The sequence below is a fragment of the Myotis lucifugus genome, unplaced genomic scaffold (assembly GCF_000147115.1).
Source record: "Myotis lucifugus unplaced genomic scaffold, Myoluc2.0 scaffold_181, whole genome shotgun sequence".
Classification (NCBI taxonomy): domain Eukaryota; kingdom Metazoa; phylum Chordata; class Mammalia; order Chiroptera; family Vespertilionidae; genus Myotis; species Myotis lucifugus.
The window spans coordinates 2,618,786-2,637,170 of NW_005871229.1; the positions used below are offsets into that span (position 1 = coordinate 2,618,786).

Sequence of the window (18,385 nt, forward strand, 5' to 3'; positions counted from 1 at the left end):
CTCGCTTAGTCCCTTCCGTTCAGTCCTCCCAGTGAAGACACAGCTGCTGCCTCACACTCCGTGAAGCACACACATGGACATCTCTCTCTCCTGGAGGATGGAGCGTTACCCAGAACCGTCCTCTTCTCAATCAGTCCAACCAGACTTGCTCTGTGTCCTGCATTCCCACAACCACCCCACCCACCCCAACCACTGCCGCCTGACCTCTTCCTCCTTTTCCCTTCACTTTACTCCAGAGCAGCGGTCGACCACTGATGGCCCGAGAACCACTGGTCTGTGAGGTCCGAAAGCTTAGCGACCGCTGCTCCAGAGGACAGTGGGGAGTGTGAGTAGAGTCAGTAGAAGCTGAAGATGTTCTACTGACAACTATTTAACCCATTTCAGGAGGACTTTGTTTTTCTCCCCGCAGGTCTATCCAACGTGCACAAGAAGCGGGTCTCAGCTGCTCGTCTTCTCAGCCGTCAAAACCTTCAGAGCCCTAAATCCAGGTGGGAACCTTATTCACCCAGGTACCACCCGCTGCTCTAGAAGCCCCCACAGGGAGGCGGGAGTCCCTGCTGACTCCAGACACCGGTTTCCCACCACCATCCTGAGTGCCATGGAGACCCCGTTGCTGCTTTGTAGCATGTTGGTTTCCTGCTTTTCCTTTGACAAGCTCCCACCTGGAGGGACAGAAGGAGGTGGTGGTGATCACTGTGGATAGAGAACGGTTCTATGAAAAGTTTGCCATGTAGACCTCTTCCTTGCAGAACTACTAATTGTGCCATAGCATCTCAGTCAAAATCACTTAGTCCAGGCATCGTCTCCTGTTGGGTAAGGCTTCTCTAGAGTCCTGCTTACAGGCTTTTGGAATGACGGGAGGCTCATTACTGCACAAAACAGCCACTGTGTGTTTGAAGTCCTGAGTGTTAGGAATCGCCTTACTGTGGCTTAGAACAAAGCATCTCTCCCTAGCACTTCATTTTGATCCCAGTGACACCCTCCGGGGACACCTACAAAAATGTTTGCTTCTTCCAGATGAAACACCTGCAAAGAGTCAAGACCTTGACCAATCTCTCCTGGGCCCTGATTCCTTCCAATTGCTCTTCCTAAGACCTGTTTTCCCACGCCTTTTGCCTTAGCAGAAGGACACACTCTGTCCTGCTGGAAGTGTCATTGCAGACCTGGTCACAGTGCAGTGCAGGTCCTGTGACCACTGCCAAGTGCGCTGAGGCTATTGTTACCATCCCTGATGGGAACACGACGCCCGAGGCGCCGAGGTTGCAGGCCTCGTTCTAGCAGCCATGCTGAGCTCCCGTGTAAGCTTAGGGATTTGCTGCTCTTAGCTATCAAGTCTTTACTTTTTAATCCTCACCCGAGGGTATGTTTTTATTGATTTTTAGGGGGAGGGGGGAGAAAAACATCAACGTGAGAGACAAACATCAATCAGTTGCCTTGACCGGGGATCAAACCCACAACCTTCTGGTGTACAGGCCTATGCTCCAACCACCGGAGCCACCTTGGCCAGGGCGACTTAGCTTTCCGATCTTTTCAGAATGACCCGTCCAGGTCTGTCCATCCCTCCACTCGCGTAAGCAAACTTCTTAGCACACGTGAATATCTTTGCATCGATCCCCATCGACTGGAATCCTTTTCACTTTGCAGTTATAGCACATGAAGATCTTTTTAAATCTCGATTCTTTGCGTGCATGGCATAGGACAAAGAGTGGCCTCCAAGCTGGACAGCCCTGGCTGGTGACCCCAGCTCTGCCATGCAGCAGCTGTGTGACCTTGGGCAAGGCCTTCGGGTCCTCGGAGCCCCTGTCTCCTTATCTCAGATGACAGTGAGGACTACAAGGATAGCTGACATGTATCTAGTACTTTGTGCTCCAAGCACCATTCTGATCCATTCTCTGCAGGATCTCCCATAATTCTGACCAGCTCAGGAAGGAGGTACCATCATCATCCACATTTTCAATAGGAGAAATGGCCATTAGAAATGCAAGTGACTTTTTCAAGGTCACACAGACTTGGTTTCTCTAACTCCAAGGTCAAGACACTGAATGCCTATCCATATGGCCTCCACCGCATTGCAAGGCTGCTATATTATAGACACGTACGCAGAGCGACAGTTATATTCTCCTTTCCCATGGCTAGTCTGCATCCATCCCAGCTTCATGCACCTGCAAAGTTAGTGTGCCTGCTTTCTTACGTGGACTTCAAGACTTTGACCAACAGGATGGAATCCCGGGCCTCTCATGTTCTCTCTTAGATCTTCAAACATTAAAGAAATGGATTGGGAAATTGGTCCTTCTGAATAGCTAGTTAAATGCAATATGCACAACGTAACACTCTCTGATCTAGAGAAGGACTCTGCATTTGAAATACTGCACATCTTACTTCCCCTTTCTGTCCTGTGCAAAGGTGTGACTTAGGCAGCATTATAAGAGAAGGGACTTAAGAACCTACTAGAAAAGACCAGATCATAAAAATCACTCCCTATACCATCGCACCCAACAAGCAAGTTAATTGGCAAATGTTCTGATGCTAAGTTGGGCCGAAGTCCCAGAATAACTGCCCTCCCACCTCTGCAAAGGGCAGCTGCCTCCATGCCCAGTGGCTGCTCCAGGAGCATTACAGCAAGGTCAGGAGCGGGGCGGCAGCGTGGATTCGCACAGAAGGATCAAATGGTGTCGAGGGTTTATCTCTTTAAAAGCATGTTCTGTATCACTACCTGTTTGGGGGCTTGCTACGAGTTCCAGCTTTATAAGGTTTTTTGAAGGGTTAATTGAGTGAAAAAGCATGACTCTCCCCTGTTTTTCCCGGCCCAAGGCCCAAGTCGGGCTGTTGGACCCAGGAGACCGTAAGCAAGCTATCAGCAGTCACCCCACCGGAGACCCTTAATTGCAAGCAAAGTGCTTAAGAGGAAGTAAACAGCCTTTCAGGGGTGGTCCTGGCAAATCTAAAGAGAAAAGTGGTCGCAGTTACTGCCTGGCCAGAAAACACATTTTCTAATGTCTGAGCACCAATTAGCAAACAGTGCAGAAGAGTGTATAGGGGAGCACTAATGGGCGGGGTGTGCCTGGGCGTCCTGGAGCAGGAGGAGGAGGGAAATGCAGGACGGGCTGAGCCAGGCTGGTGAGATCGGCGGAGGGACCTGGCACAAGAGAACTAAGGTACACAAGGGCCTGAGCACTTGGCGGCCTTAGATACTGGCGGGACCATGCAAAGGAGAGGTCTTGATGGTTGAAATTTTATTTTTCGTATAACTGCTTTTTTTAAATGTGTTTTTATTGATTTTAGAGAGAGAGGAAGGGAGAGGGATAGAGAAGTAGAAACATCGATGAGAAAGATACATTGATTGGCTGCCTCCTGCACACGCCCTGCTGAGGATCGAGCCCACAACCCCCAGCATGTGCCCTGACCAGGAATCGAACCAGTGACCTCTTGGTTCAAGGGTCAGCGCTCAGATGGTTGAGCTCTTGATTTCCGTGTCCCCTCGGATACATTGCCTCTCTCCAGCCTTCACCATAGCAACAGAAAACATCAACATTTGGCTGAAGCCAAAACTCCAGTCTCCTCACCTCCTCTTACACTGCACATCCGGGTCCCAGGTGCCACCTTGAGCCAAGCCATGATGACCTCTGGTCTGAGTGGCTGCAGTAGGCACCTACCCTGTCTCTTTGTTTCTTGGCTTTTCCCTCAAAGATCCAATCTCCAAACAGCAGCCAGAGGAATCTTTTCCAAATGCACATTAACACCTATCCCTCCACAGCTGCACACCCACTGAACGTACGAAACCTCTGGCCTCCTTGTGGTAGCAGGTCGTGACCTCCGCCCAGCTCCCTGACCTCCTCCTCCACCACGCAGCCTGTCTCCATCACTCTCCAAACGCTCCAGCCTCCTTTCCCTTCCTCGGCCACACCACACTATTTCCTACCTCAGGGCCTTGGCACGTGCTGCTCCTCCTCTCGGAAACGCTCTCCCCCTACACCTTTGCATGTCTACCCCTTCTCATTGTTCAGGTCTCTGCTCCAATGTCAAATCTCCAGAGAGGCCTCCCTGACCACTCTTATCTGGTGGCCTCAGCCCACTGCCCCCAACCCATCACCACCCACCATCCACATCAGCAACTCTATCTGAGATCTTTTTAAGTCACCTCCCAATGAAGTCAGGGTACTTTGTGCTAGCTCCAGGGAGGGAATTAGCAGTATCTGCCACTGGCTCCCCAGTGCCTAGTACAGTGCCTGACACTCAGGATAAATTTGTGGAATGAACCTATTAACTCAAACTGCTCTTGACAGACAGTGTTTACCCTTTTCTTGAAAAATGTAACAGTAGTTGGGTGTTGTTGTTGTTTTTTTTTTTTTCATTTAATGCTGGGCATTAGCAGACTATTGTTTTATCTGGGAACCTGGCATTGAACCACTGCCAAGCACATGCACGCGCGTGTGTGTGTGTGTGTGTGTGTGTGTGTGTGTGTTATGCTTCTGTGTGTGGATATAAATACAGCACAGGCAGGGGCTACTCTGGGGGAGGAGGTGAAGGCCCAAATGGCTGCTACCTCCCCAATACTTCCCTTCATTCTCCCCTAATACTTTTAAAAGGTCCATAAGTGCCCCAAGGTGTGTTTTTTAAGAAGGCCTAGAAAATCCTACACTTAGAAACCGCCAGCAGGACTAAGATTGAAGACATTCGGTCTCCAGGCTAGTGTTACCCACCAGGGTCAGTTTCCTGCGAAGCTTCAAGGACCCAGCCCATCAAGGTGCCCTGGGACCATGCGGACATTCTGTGCTGGGGTTGTCAGCAAGCCCAACCCGGTCAGAGCCTCGCTCCCCTGCCAGCTCCACCCCCATCCTGCCCCTTATCTGCCTGGCCACCTTCTGCTGCGTTCAAGAGGACTTGGGGCCAGTGGCTGTGAACGTGAGCCAGCTCAGCAAGTTCGTGTCCTCTGCATTTGTATTTTGTTCCAGCCAAAAGAACAGAGGCAAATACACTTCTGAAAGAAATCGTGATGATCTGGGAGAAAGTGGAATTGATTCGCAGGCCTTTCAACGGGTTCCTGTGGTTCTCAGGAGGCTCCCAAATTAGCGGCCCCACAGCGCCACCTGCTGGCCGTCAGTCCCTGCTAATTCCCTCCCTGGAGCTAGCAGTGGGTCAAGTCTTGTGGGAACCAAGATGGGTGTGAGCTCAAAGCAGGATCAATCGTGCGTAAAATCAGTGCCCCAGAGAAGGCAAAGTGGGACCCAGGCCCTCACACCGCCATTCACAATTTCAGTCGCCAAATTCCCCTCTTTAAAAAAATACTTGACACCCAAAAGAGCAAGCGTGCCAGCACAGCTATTTTTAATAATGGCGGCTATTTGCGGCACAAAAGGGCTCTGGTTCCGCCAAAAGCTCCTTTAAATAGCAAGCCCCATTGGTTTACTCAAGTGATGATTATTCAAGGGAGAATGGAAACTTCCTGTTGAATGTCAAGTTCTCCATCAACTGAAAACCAGTTGTCAAAGAAGAGGAAGCAGAGCCGAAATGCGATCATAACCCAAGGTGTACGAGGGATTTGATGGACCAGCGTGTGATCAATCCCCAGGCTTTTAAATATTGTGTAAAACGTAGTGTCTGTACTAAAACTTGACACCAACCAGAATAACCGAAGTCTGAGAAGTCTTTCCTGAGGCCCCCATTCCCCTGACACAGGCCTCCCTGCACTGGACATACAAGAGTCCCTGAGAAAGGGCGCCGGCAGGTGGGAACGAGGTTCTCTCTGGGTTCTCCTTAGATCTCTCCATGTTTATAGCATCGGGTGGATATGTGTTTAACAACAACCCCAGCTTCAGGCCAGGTCCTTTTCCCCTTTTCCATGGATGTGAGGACGTCCAGTTGCAAAAGGTGTGAAGTTTAGGATTCTGGGGGGACACCACTGCCTTCGCTCCAGGTGTCGAGAGGACCCCCATTGCTACTGAGCCAAAGCTTGTCCTGGCAGCTGGGAGACTGAGGTGCCTTCAACCAACAAAATATTTCTTGAGCACCTACTATGTGCCATGCACTGTCCTAGGTGCCAGGAATAGAGCCCTGAACAAAACAGACACACCAACCCCCTGTCCTCTAGAGTTTACGGTGCTGTGGGGGCCAGAGGATGGGCAGGGGGACGGGCCACAGACTGGATAACAAAGTAAATGCTACTGTGGGTCAGGGGATGGCCACTGCGATGGAGAAGAGAAAAGCTGGGGCAGGAGATGGAAAAACAAAGCGATCTGAGGACTGAGCCCTGGGAGCTCCAAGGTCCAGAGTTCGGGGGGATGAGAAGGAACCAGCCAAGGAGACTGAGCGAGGGCAGCCAGAGGGGAGGCCAGGACCCGTGAGAAGGAAGACAGAGGGGCTGTGCCTTGTGCCGCGCCCTGACCAGCGTGAGCGCTAGAACTGGCTGTTGGATTCGCGAGCTCCCAGGTGACCCTGCTTAACGCCGGGGTGTGGAAACGAGGGGGACAGGAGTCTGGCTGGCCTGGGCCCCAAGGAGAATGGAAGGAGGGAAACTGCAGCCACGGGACCCCCAAAGGAGCAAAGAAAGGGGGCAGTGGCTGGTGATGCCTTAGCTCATTGTTCCGGGTCCTTCCCTCCAGCCGGTCAACCATCTTCGTGCGTCTCCACACAAATGGGCATCAGGAGCTGCAGTACCAACCTGGGGACCACTTGGGCGTCTTCCCTGGCAACCAGGAGGACCTGGTGAATGCCCTGATCGAGCGGCTGGAGGATGCGCCCCCTATCAACCAGCTGGTGAAAGTGGAGCTGCTGGAAGAGCGGAGCACGGCTCTGGGTAAGGACGGCCACGCGGGCACCCCACCCGCCCCTCCCAGGCCCTCCCCTTCTCCGGGAGTCCCAGAGGCAGTGGGCGTCCGGGGAAGAGGAGACCTCTTCCTGGTCCCAGTCACCAACCCAGGTAGGAGAGTGGGTCTCTGTTGCCTCCAGCTTAGGAGACGGAACACTCACTCCCCATTTCTCTTGGCTGAACAACCTTGGCCCAGCTGGCGCTCTATTGTCTGTGATGCCAGGACACCGATGGGGAGACTGATTGGAGCTGGGCCCCTCTGCTTCCCTTTGTGTCACTGCCGCCCCCGTGCCCGCAGAGTAAACAGCAACTGGAATCTGACCCTGCCTCCTCTGAGGGTCCAAAGGCACTGTCTGCAGCCCCACGCCCACCAGGCATGAGGCCGCGTATCAGACCTCATTGTTCACGTCCCCACCTGCTTCCTCGGCCGTTCTTGACGTTCCCACTGAAGAACCTGCAAAGGCAGAGGAGTCAGTGCTTCATCTCAGTAGGTGCAGGTGAGCGCAGGGCTCAGGACAGGAGCGGCAGTGGCCTTGCGGGCCGCCTGTGATACAGTGAGTGGCGTATCGCCGCTACAGAGGAGCTCGGGATACAGTCAGGGCAGAACGTGAGCACAGCATGTAGGCACAGGCCTGCTGCAGATCCCCCAGGAGGGCACCACTTGGAGAGACACACCTCGGAATCGGTCCCATGCAGTGTTGGAACTGCGCCTGTTTCTCTTGGGTTGAGTCCCTGCTGAAGGAGAGGCTTGTGTTTGGGGGTTATAGTGAATGAAAAGTACACAGAAGCAATACAGTGTGATAGTTACAAGACAGACCGCTGACTTCACACTTACGAGCTGTGTGACCCTGGGCAAATTCCTTAAACTCTCTGGGCTCCCATTGATCTCAGCTGCAAAAGGGAGAGAATAATAGCACGTACCGCCTAGGATGGTGGTGAGTCTGGGAGATGAGAAGGAGTCTGGGAGTTGATATAAAGTGCTGAGCCCAGGACTTGCCACATAGAATATACCAGGTCAGTGTTAAGCACGGTCGTCATTGTAAACACGAATCCCGCTCAGAGCAGGGAGAGGCCGATCCCGCCAGAGGACAGGCGTGACTCGCGCTCAGTTGGTGGCTCACCGCGTGGAATGCCTGGGGACTGTCTCATGCTACTTCAATACTTGCTTTTTAACTTTTGGACTAGTTTGCCTACAATGGATTTGGGATACGCTCCTCGCACATGAGGTGTAGATGTGGGATGTGGAAGGTGGAGAGGCGAGGGGTTGCTGGGCTCAGCCAGCCCCATCCTGACTGGGACCCAAGCCCTCAGAGCTCCCACTCTCCTGCCCCACCCGCCCCGACCACCACTGCCTCCGCAGGAGTCATCCGCAACTGGACGGATGAGCGCCGCCTCCCGCCCTGCACCATCTTCCAGGCCTTCAAGTACTACCTGGACATCACCACGCCGCCCACGCCCCTGCAGCTGCAGCAGTTCGCCTCCCTGGCCACCAGCGAGAAAGAGAAGCAGCAGCTGCTGGTCCTCAGCAAGGTGGGTCCTGGCCCCCTCAACCCCAGGGCGCGCCTTCCACCTGCTCAGCCTGGCCGAGTTGTCTGGTATTACAGCACACGTCCAGCAGATGGCAGTCTTGAGCAGACATTGCTGGTTTCTAGTTCCCAGAAAGTCCATCGGGGTTAGTCCAGCCAGTGGTCGGCAAACTGCGGCTCGCGAGCCACATGCGGCTCTTTGGCCCCTTGAGTGTGGCTCTTCCACAAAATACCACGTGCAGGCATGCACGTACAGTGCGATTGAAACTTCGTGGTCCATGCGCAGAAGTCGTTTTTCGGCCTGGGTGAGTCTATTTTGAAGAAGTACTGTTGATATTTGGCTCTGTTGAATAATGAGTTTGCCGACCACTGGCACCGTCTCGCCTGGTTCTGAGCCCTGATAGGACAAGAGTGACCTCATTGAATCTCAAAGTTCTTGGACCACAGTGGAAACTTCTTAGCCGATGCTTAGAAGAAAAAGAAATGGGGAACCTCACAGTGCCGTTTCACAGCTAAGCCTTTGCCGGTGCAGAGCAGCTGTCGGTAAAGGTTCAAGGTAAAGGAGGGCTCTGGTGGAAAGGTGAAGCCAGCGAACACAGCTGCTCCACCCTGGCTTAGAAACCGAGGGCCCGTCTGCTCCAGCTGCTGCCAAGCCTTGCCCAGTAGGAATCCCACCCAGTGGGGGCTCTCCCCTGGTATGCAAGCCACCAGCAAAGGTGGTTTAGCTTTCTTCTGCTGCCAGAGAGGGGATTGGATGGTGGTCCGAGAGGCAGGGCCCATGCAAGGCGTGCATGTGACTTAGAGACAGATAAGCAAACAGCAGAAGAAACGCCTCTGGGGAGCCGGAAACTGATGGGAGGGGTGGAACAGAAGGGCATTCTTTTCCTCATAAGTTGTGCAGAATTATTTAACTTTTTAAACTGTCCATGTATAACTTTGATTAAAATTTTTAAGTTAATGGGAAGTGTGACTAATAAGAGGAACCAGAACTTGCTCTGCTTCCACAGGATTTAAAAAATATATTTTTAAATATATTTTTATTAATTTCAGAGTGGAAGGGAGAGGGAGAGAGAGAGAAACATCAATGATGAGAGAGAATCATTGATCGGCTGCCTCCTGCACACCCCACGCTGGGGACCGAGCCCGAAACCCGGGCATGTGCCCCGACTGGGAATCGAACTGTGACCTCCTGGTTCATAGGTTGATGTTCAACCCCTAGCCACGCCGGCCAGGCCATTGGATTATTTAAAGTAGAATTGGATGTAACTGTATTTTTCTTTCCAAAGAGCATAAATTACAAGATTGAATGAACAGGATTTTTATTCGGGGATAGACCTGGGTGAGAGAAAATGGGAAGGGGTCAGATGAGTCGGGGAGAACCATCAGACGTCAAAACAAGTCTGACCCCAAGCAAAGGAGCCGGGAGGAGGTGGCATGGACGGGTCCCCGGTCGCACAGGCATTCTCGGGCAAGGCCCGTGCAGGTGGTCATTTGGTGTCGGTGGATGTCACTCAGAGAGCAGCTGCTGGGGCTCTTGGCCCGTTGGGCCCCTGCATTGAAGGTCACTGAAGGTCTGGGAGGCACATCCCCAGTGACGCCACACCCTGTCAATAACCCAAGGATGGCCTCTAGAGACATGGGAAAAGGCGCTGTTATCCAATGCACTGTAATGGCCTTTCCCCTCCTCAAATCTGAGCCTCCTAAACCCAATAAAGGACTGCCCGGGGCAGCTTCTGAGATGTAGGAAGAATCACTCCGGAGCCCCAGGGGACCCTCTGTTCCCTAGTCACAGCTGGGCTTTACTGGCAACATGCCCCCGAGCACGGCCCCCCGCCCCCTGACCTGTCCCTTGGGGACTGTCATTTACCGTCTGAGCATGCTCTCTGCAGAGGCACCTGCACCCTTGCAAACCCACAGATTGCACGTTGGCATTCTATATCTGGGAGTCATGACTCCCTCCACAGTGCCTCTTTTGACCTTCACATACTGCAGGCCAGTGTGCAGGTCAGGAGCCCAGATTCTGGGGCCAGGCTGCCTAGGGTAAGGCTCCACACATTTTCTCCGTAAAAGGGGCCAGGTAGTAAATGTTTGAGGCTCCCAGTCCTTTCAGTCTCTGGCAACCACTCGGCTCTGCTATTGTAGTACAACAGCCTAGACCCGTGGTTGGCAAACTGCGGCTCGAGAGCCACATGCGGCTCTTTGGCCCCTTGAGTGTGGCTCTTCCACAAAATACCGACTTCTGCGCATGGACCACGAAGTTTCAATCGCACTGTACGTGCGCGCCTGTACGTGGTATTTTGTGGTATTTTGTGGAAGAGCCACACTCAAGGGGCCAAAGAGCTGCATGTGGCTCTCAAGCCGCAGTTTGCCCACGGTTTGGGTAAAATATATATGCAGTGAGTGGGTGTGACTGGGTTCCAATCCCACTGTATTTATGGACTTTGAACTTGAAATTTGATTTTTATATCATATTTTAGGTCATAAAATAGTGTTCTATTTTGAATTTTATATCACACTTGAGGCCCGGTGCATGAGATGCATGCACTTAGTAGGGAGGAGATCCCTCAGCCCAGCCTGCGCCCTTTGGCAGTCCGGGAGCCCTTGGGGGAGCAGGCCTAAGCTGTCAGTCAGACATCCTTAGCGCTGCCACAGGGGCGCCCGCCACTGCCACTGTGCTCGCCAGCCGTGAGGCCAGCTTCTGGCTGAGCAGCGCTCCCCCTGTGGAAGCTCACTGACCACCAGGGGGCAGCTCACTGACCACCAAGGGGCAGCTCCTGCCTTGAGCGTCTGCCCCCTGGTGGTCAGTGTGCATCATAGCGACCAGTCGTTCCGCTGTTGGGTCGATTTGCATATTAGCCTTTTATTGATTCTTAGGTCATAAAATAGTATTCTTCAGATGTTTCCCTCAAACCATTTAAACAGACAAAACAGGGGATTAGCCAGATTTGGTTCGCAGGCTGAAGTTTGCCACCCCCTGACCTAGATTCAAAACCCAGAATCACCGTCTTGTCAGCCATGGCACCTCTATGTCCCTTATCTGTAAAATGGGTGTAACAATCATACCTATTTCAGCATGTCCGAGCGAGAGTGAAAACCTGACACAGAGTATTGACAACATTAAGTGTTAGCTATTATTATTTTTATTTGCCTTCTTCCCCGGCCCCTGGAGCCCCCCGTGGAAATCTGTACCTGGAGCTGAGTGCGAGTTCTCCTCTGCCCCTCTCCTTGGCGCAGGGCTTGCAGGAGTACGAGGAATGGAAATGGAGCAAGAACCCCACCATCGTGGAGGTGCTGGAGGAGTTCCAGTCCGTCCAGATGCCTGCCACCCTGCTCCTGACCCAGCTGTCCCTTCTGCAGCCTCGTTACTACTCCATCAGCTCCTCCCCGGACATGTACCCCGAGGAGGTGCACCTCACCGTGGCCATCGTCTCTTACCGCACTGGAGGTGGGCAGAGGTGCTGGGGGAGCCTCCGGGTCTGCGTTCTCCCCCCAGGGGCCTGGCGGCTCTGCCAAATCCCAAGTCCCTGGCTGGAGACCCATGCCCATGGCCAGGAAACTTGGGAAGAAGCAGAGCAGGCACACTGTCCCCTTAGGCAGAGCCAGCTCCATGGGCAGCTAGAAAAGAACAACGCCTTTCCTCAGAGCTGAAGGGGGGGGAGGGCCTCCCTGCTGCCGGTGTCCCGCTGGTCCTAGGTCAGTCAGATAACTGGACATTTTCCTCCCGTACTTTCCCTCCTTGATCAAGCAATCAGAATGCACGGTGCCAGAGAGTTTTCTGAGACTGGGATCCCGGCAGCCCACGGAGAACACACTGACCAAAGCCCTTTCCGTGGCAGGATTTGAATCCGACTCACCCCTCCCCAGCAGCACCCTGGGCACTTTCACAGCTCACAGGCTTCCCCCAGTTGCACCACTTCCTCTTCCCCGTCAGAGGAAGGGATCCGGACCAGGAGCTGCAAGGCAGACGCTCGGCATTGGGGCGGGGGCCTGCTGGACTGAAGGGAGGGGGTACCAATGACCGGAAGCTCGGGGACAGGAGGTGAGCCAGGCCGCCTTGTTTATTCTCCTAGATGGAGAAGGACCAGTTCACCACGGCGTGTGCTCCTCCTGGCTCAACCAGATACAGTCCGACGAAGTGGTCCCCTGTTTCGTGAGAGGGTGAGTGCGAAGGAAGAGCAGTGAGCAGCCACCCCGTCTGCACACTGCTCTCCCGAGCTGCGGTGGGTGGACCAGCCCAAAGGGTTCTAGAGAGACGGCTGGAGCAGACGGGCTCGGCATTCCGCGTCCCTCCCAGGTGTTAAGGCAGCGGGATCACAAGATAGGACCCGCAGAAGCTAAGAAAGCCCTCAGCCAGCGGCGTGTGCCCAGTGCATGTCCTCAGCTCGATGCGGCGGCTGCAGGAGAGCCTCGATGCAGGCTCAGCCTCCATGGCGTTTGCAGACCAGGGGAGGCTCTGTCCAAATTCTAGAGGACACCCCGCTGTCCCCAGTTTCTTAGAAACAGGATCCAAACATCTCTCACCACCATCAATCAGAGCCTTCTCCCAACTCCGTTGTAAAGGACATTCCTGCCTGTGATTCCAGTACCGCCTTGTGCACTTAAAAATCTGTTAAGAGGCTAGATTTCATGCTTAAGTGTTCTTATCACAATCAGTCAACCAAATAAAAAATATTACTCTAAAAAAATTTACCAACAAAGGACATGCCTGAGCGTAGGCCCAATGTAAGTGTCTGCTTTGTCAGTAACTTCTCTCCCTGAACAGTGGCCTTGGCCCGCCACTTTGCTCGGCTGTTGATGGGATGGTCCCCATACCTTCTGGGTGCTTCAGAAATAGAGTCCCAGCCCTGGCCGGTTTGGCTCAGTGGATGGAGCGTCGGCCTGCGGACTCGATTCCAGTCAAGGGCACGTACCTCGGTTGCAGATTCCATCCCTGGCCCTGGTCGGGGCCTATGCAGGAGGCAACCAATCGCTGTGTTTCTGTCTCCCCACTTCCTTACACTCCCTCTAAAAATCAATGGGAAAATATCCTCAGGTGAGGAGAGAGAGAGAGAGAGAGAGAGAGAGAAATAGAATCCTAGCCCAGACTGACTGACCCCTCAGAAACCTGCACCCCTTTTAACACCCCCAGGTGATGCTTGTGTCCCCTGGAGTCGGTGGCTCCCTGGTAATAGGAGCTCTCACGGGAGGTGAAATCAGCGATTCTCAATGGGGGTAAGGGCTAGGGGGTGGGGGACGTTATATTTGGTGATTCTGGAGATGTCTTTGGCTGTCGCTGCTGGAGGGTGTTCCTGGAATTTAGAGGGTGGCGGCCAGGGAGCTGCTCAATAGCCTCCCATGCACAGGATGGTTCCACCACAGGGAAGTATGCACCCCCGAATGTCAGTAGAGCTGAGGTAGGAAACCCCACTGCCCTTTGTGGCTCAGCAACGGGGCTCATTGGGAAATGGAGGGATAGGCAGATTGGGGACTCCCCCAATCTGTGGGACCTCCCACCCTGACGGGGGCACCTGGCCAGGCCGAAGAGCTGCAGGTCCTGCTGTTTTCTACCCAGGACGGCCCTGGTCTCCCTAAGACCCAACTGTTCTTTGTTGTTGTTAACCCTCACCCAAGGATATTTTTTTCCATTGATTTTTAAGAGAGTGAAAGGGAGAGGGGAGAGAGAGACACACACACACACACACACACACACACACACACACTGATTGGTTGCCTCCCACACTCGCCACGACCAGGGTCGGGGACCAAACCTGCAACCCAGGTACTTGACCAGGACTTGAACCCATGATCCTTCGGTGTGCGTGCCGGCGCTCTAACCACTGAGCACACTGGCCAGGGTGACCCAGCTATTCTTCGTCACAGTTGACCCAGCGAGCCTTCTGACCTCCTCTTCCTTGTCCAGAGCGCCCGGCTTCCACCTGCCCCGAAACCCCCAAGTGCCCTGCATCCTGATTGGCCCGGGCACCGGCATCGCCCCTTTCCGAAGCTTCTGGCAGCAGCGGCAGTTTGATATCCAGCACAAAGGTGGGTCCTGCCCAGTAGCCACGGGGTGACCGTTATCTCTCCAGGGCCTCGCCGCCCAGGAGGGCTGGGGAGCATCGCTCCGACCCGACCCCTGGTGCCATGCCCAGGACCTGCCCGAACGAATCTTCCCCTCGGCTTATGCTTGGGCCCGAAAGCCCCATCTCTTGGGCGGTTAAGATCGGACCCTCCTTACAATTCAGCCCTGGAGGGTAAGCAGGAAGCCTTCTCACGTGGCGTGTTGATGGGATTCCTCAGAGGAGAGAGCCACAGTGTTGGCGTCAGACAGGGATTTAATGAGCATCTAGTAAATGCTGAACACTGCGGTAGGCGCTGGAGGCATCCAGTGACCAAGACAGAAACAACCTAGAAAAAACAGCCGCCCCAGGGAACTGTCGCTCGGGTAGAATAGCTAACATGTGTACTGTATTCGCTTTCTACCAGGCGCCGTTCTGGGGTCTGACATTCATGTCTAACAATAACCCTATCAGGCAGTTGCTGTGGTTGTTCCTGTTCTGTACGTGGGGGAAACGGAGACAGAGAAGGTTAAGCAAGTTGCTTGTTGTCAGACAGAGCTGGGGTTGGGAACCCAGGCTGTGTAGCTCCAGAGTCTGGGGTCTTAGCCCCTCCCAGGGGGTCAGGAGGGAAGATTGAGACTCAGAGAGGGAGGCCTGCCAAATCTGAGCGCACTTCACCTACCTCCGTGTGTGGTGTGTGTGTGTGTGTGTGTGTCCTGCCCCTGTGTTCATGTCCCCTCTAGCTCAGCGGTTCTCAACCTTTGGGTCGCGACCCCTTTGGGGGTCGAACGACCCTTTCACAGGGGGTCTCCCTAAGACCATCGGAAAACACATATATAATTACATATTGTTTTTGTGATTAATCACTATGCTTTAATTATGTTCAATGTGTAACAATGAAATTGGGGGTCACCACAACATGAGGAACTGTATGAAAGGGTCGCGGCATTAGGAAGGTTGAGAACCACTGCTCTAGCTCCATGGCACCCGCTGGGGTTCCCAGTACCCACCCCCAGCACCACCAGCCACCCCCCAATCAGGCACCAGGCGGTGGGTGACATGAGGTCTTCTGGTCCCAGGAATGAGTCCCTGCCCCATGATCCTGGTCTTCGGGTGCCGGCAGTCCAAGGTGGACCACATCTACAGGGAGGAGACCCTGCAGGCCCGGAGCGCGGGGGTCTTCAGAGAACTGTACACGGCCTACTCCCGGGAGCCCGACAGACCAAAGGTGACCCTGCTCCGTCCCGGCCCCACCCCGACCAGGAAAAACGTTCTGATGTGAATTTAAAAAAATATTTGATGGCCCAGAAGAGACCCTACCAGTCCAAATGGAAACGGCCACAGGCCTGGAGCATGCTCCTGCAGGGTCTGGGGTAGGCCTGGGGGGGGGGGGTCCCGGGAAGGAGGCCAGGACAGCTGGGGTGAGGGGGAAACTCAGAGAGTCTGGACCGTGGCCATTTGACAGCTGCTGTAGAAATACATCAACATCAGGACAGCCAAGCCAGGTGGATAGCTGGATGTCAGCCTCGGCCGAGGGGAGTTTCCTGGGCCAGAGGCATCGGAACAGCCTGTAGCAAACCCCCGGGGGCCCCTCCCATCCCCTTAGCCCACTTCCTGCTCCAGCTGCAGCAGCTGGCTTTGCACAGGTGCGGCCTGGCAGCCCTCACCTATCCCGCCTCTTGCTGTCCGCCTGGGGCTGCTCTGTCAGCATAGGACACCTGTGAGAACCCCACTCCTGCCAGGCCAGCGTGGCTCAGTGGTTGAGCGTCGACCTATGAACCAGGAGGTCACGGTTCGATTCCCAGTCTGGGCACATGGCCGGGTTGCGGGCTCGATCCCCAGTAGGGGGCGTGCAGGAGGCAGCCAGCCGATCAATGATTCTCTCATCATTGATGTTTCTATCTCTCACTCTCTCTGCCTTCCTCTCTAAAATCAATAAACAATATATATATTTAAAAAAAAAACCTGCTCCAGCAAGTATATGGCGTCCACACCCCATGGGGGACCCCTGATGGTTGGAGAGAGGAGCAGGTAGACAATGCTCCCCTTGAATGCCGCTCCAGGGGAAGTTCTGGGGGCCTCCGCAGAGCGAAGTGCAAAGTGGGGAGCCGCTCCTTCCCACAGCCTCGGGTGGGCTGTCCTCCCGGCTTCACTCCCGAAACCCCAGAGATCACCCCCTGCCCGCAGCCCCCACGTCGGCTCTGCTCCCCGGGGCTCACGCAGCCCCTGCTCCCCACAGAAGTACGTGCAGGACATCCTGCAGGAGAAGCTGGCGGAACCGCTGTACCAGGCCCTGAAGGAGCAGGGGGGCCACATCTATGTGTGCGGGGACGTCACCATGGCCGCCGACGTCCTCAAGGCCATCCAGCGCATCATGGCGCAGCAGGGGAAGCTCTCGGTGGAGGACGCGGGCGTGTTCATCAGCCGGCTGAGGGTGAGTGGCGGCCGGCCTCCCGCTTCCCGGCATCCGGGGTCCTGTCCCGATGCCTGGGGAGCCATCACGACATCCCTGCTCCCACTTGGCCCTCTCTGGCTAGGGTAGAGGATGGGGGTGTCCCAACCCCCGCGGAGAGAGGAGGAAGGAGGGCGGCGTGCAGGGGAGCAGGTGGGATGTGGCTGGGGCTGTGGTGTGGCGGCAGCAGCGGGCAGGTCACTGGGAGAGGGCAGGGGGTGCGGAGGCTCCCGTGTGACCTCCCCTCCTGTCCTCGGGATCCACAGAGCAGCAGCCTGTTCCTGGACGGACCCAGGGTGCTCATTGTCACCCGGGCTGGGGACACCAAGGGCACTCCCGGGGGTGCTGGAGCCGCGTTTCTTTCGGGCCTATTTTCTTTCGGGAGAGTTCATCCTGGGTGTCCACGTGCCCGCCCTCTCCGTGCCCGGGGCTGGGCTCTGAGGGCTGTTCCCTGACTGTTTCCGTCCCCAGGATGACAACCGCTACCATGAGGATATCTTCGGGGTCACCCTGCGAACGTATGAAGTGACCAACCGCCTTAGGTCTGAATCCTCGATCGCCTTCATTGAGGAGAGCAAAAAGGACACGGACGAGTAAGCTGGCCCCGTCCCGCGGGCAAGGGGTGGCAGCGCCCTCCCTCTGGTCCTGGTGGGCAGGGGCGTCTGACCTCAGGAACGGGGCCTTCCCCCGGAGGGGTCCCTGAGACGCGGCAGCAGCGCCGGGGAGCAGTTAGAAACGCACCCTCCAGGCCCAGGCCTGCAGAGCCTAGGCCTCGGGGTGCAGTGGGTCCTCTGGGAGACTCTGGGCCCTCAAGTGTGGGAACCCCAGCTTCCGCCTGGGGCGCCCCCTAGTGGAACGACGGCTCAGGGCTCTGCAACGTTGTCTTGGGGTTCACACCACGTCTCTCACCCCCCAGAATTGCTGGGAACGCTCTCATTGATGCAGATTCCAAGTGGCATTCTTTTGACAGCTTCACGCCTCCCTTAGAAATGGCTGGGAACAGTCTGGGGCACCCAAGGCCGGGATTGAGTCTCCCTGTTTGCGGCTGACCACAGTGCCATGACACGCCAGCCTGAGTGTAACCTCACGCCCCCCTTCCCCGCCCCAGAACGCCTCGCCCCCCCTCCCTGGGCCCTGGAATTTCGGTGGCAGAGGGCACACGCTCCGGCTCTCACATACCCTCGCGGACTTCCCCTGACCAGCCGGCCGTCTCGAAAACACACTCGTGTGTCCAGGAGGCTCACGTTATTGCTGTGACCATCGCACTCCTGGGGCTGTCACTGAGCCCCTTACATGTCCCTCCTCCATTCGTTCGGTCATTCCTTGCAGGTCCCCGCTGGGTGCCAGGTGCAGGCAGAGAGAGCAGGGAAGGCGGTGCGGAGTGTAGGTGGCCGTCCCCGTGTCCCTAAGCTCACAGCGGCCTGGCGCGGCGGCGCTAACTCCTCCCCACTTCTTCTCCCACAGGGTCTTTAGCTCCTAACCGGAGGCTCTTGCCCCCACGGACGGCAGGGGTCCGCCCCATGCGCTCCGGCAGGGGTGGCGGCAGGTTCCCTAAGCGTGGACACCA

At 55.2% G+C, this 18,385-nt stretch overlaps 1 protein-coding gene across 1 annotated transcript in view; it reads left to right on the forward strand.

Annotated features, from left to right (window-relative positions):
* The window catches only part of NOS1 (nitric oxide synthase 1), a 73,675-nt gene extending 56,260 nt beyond the window's left edge, over positions 1-17,415 (forward strand). The window contains exons 19-27 of the mRNA XM_023760404.1: positions 410-488; positions 6,600-6,793; positions 8,166-8,335; positions 11,566-11,776; positions 12,402-12,489; positions 14,231-14,352; positions 15,446-15,594; positions 16,606-16,800; positions 17,290-17,415. Of these exons, the coding sequence (XP_023616172.1) occupies positions 410-488; positions 6,600-6,793; positions 8,166-8,335; positions 11,566-11,776; positions 12,402-12,489; positions 14,231-14,352; positions 15,446-15,594; positions 16,606-16,800; positions 17,290-17,415 (1,334 nt within the window). The remainder of the gene's footprint in view (positions 1-409; positions 489-6,599; positions 6,794-8,165; positions 8,336-11,565; positions 11,777-12,401; positions 12,490-14,230; positions 14,353-15,445; positions 15,595-16,605; positions 16,801-17,289) is intronic.
* The last annotated feature ends 970 nt before the right edge of the window (positions 17,416-18,385 follow it).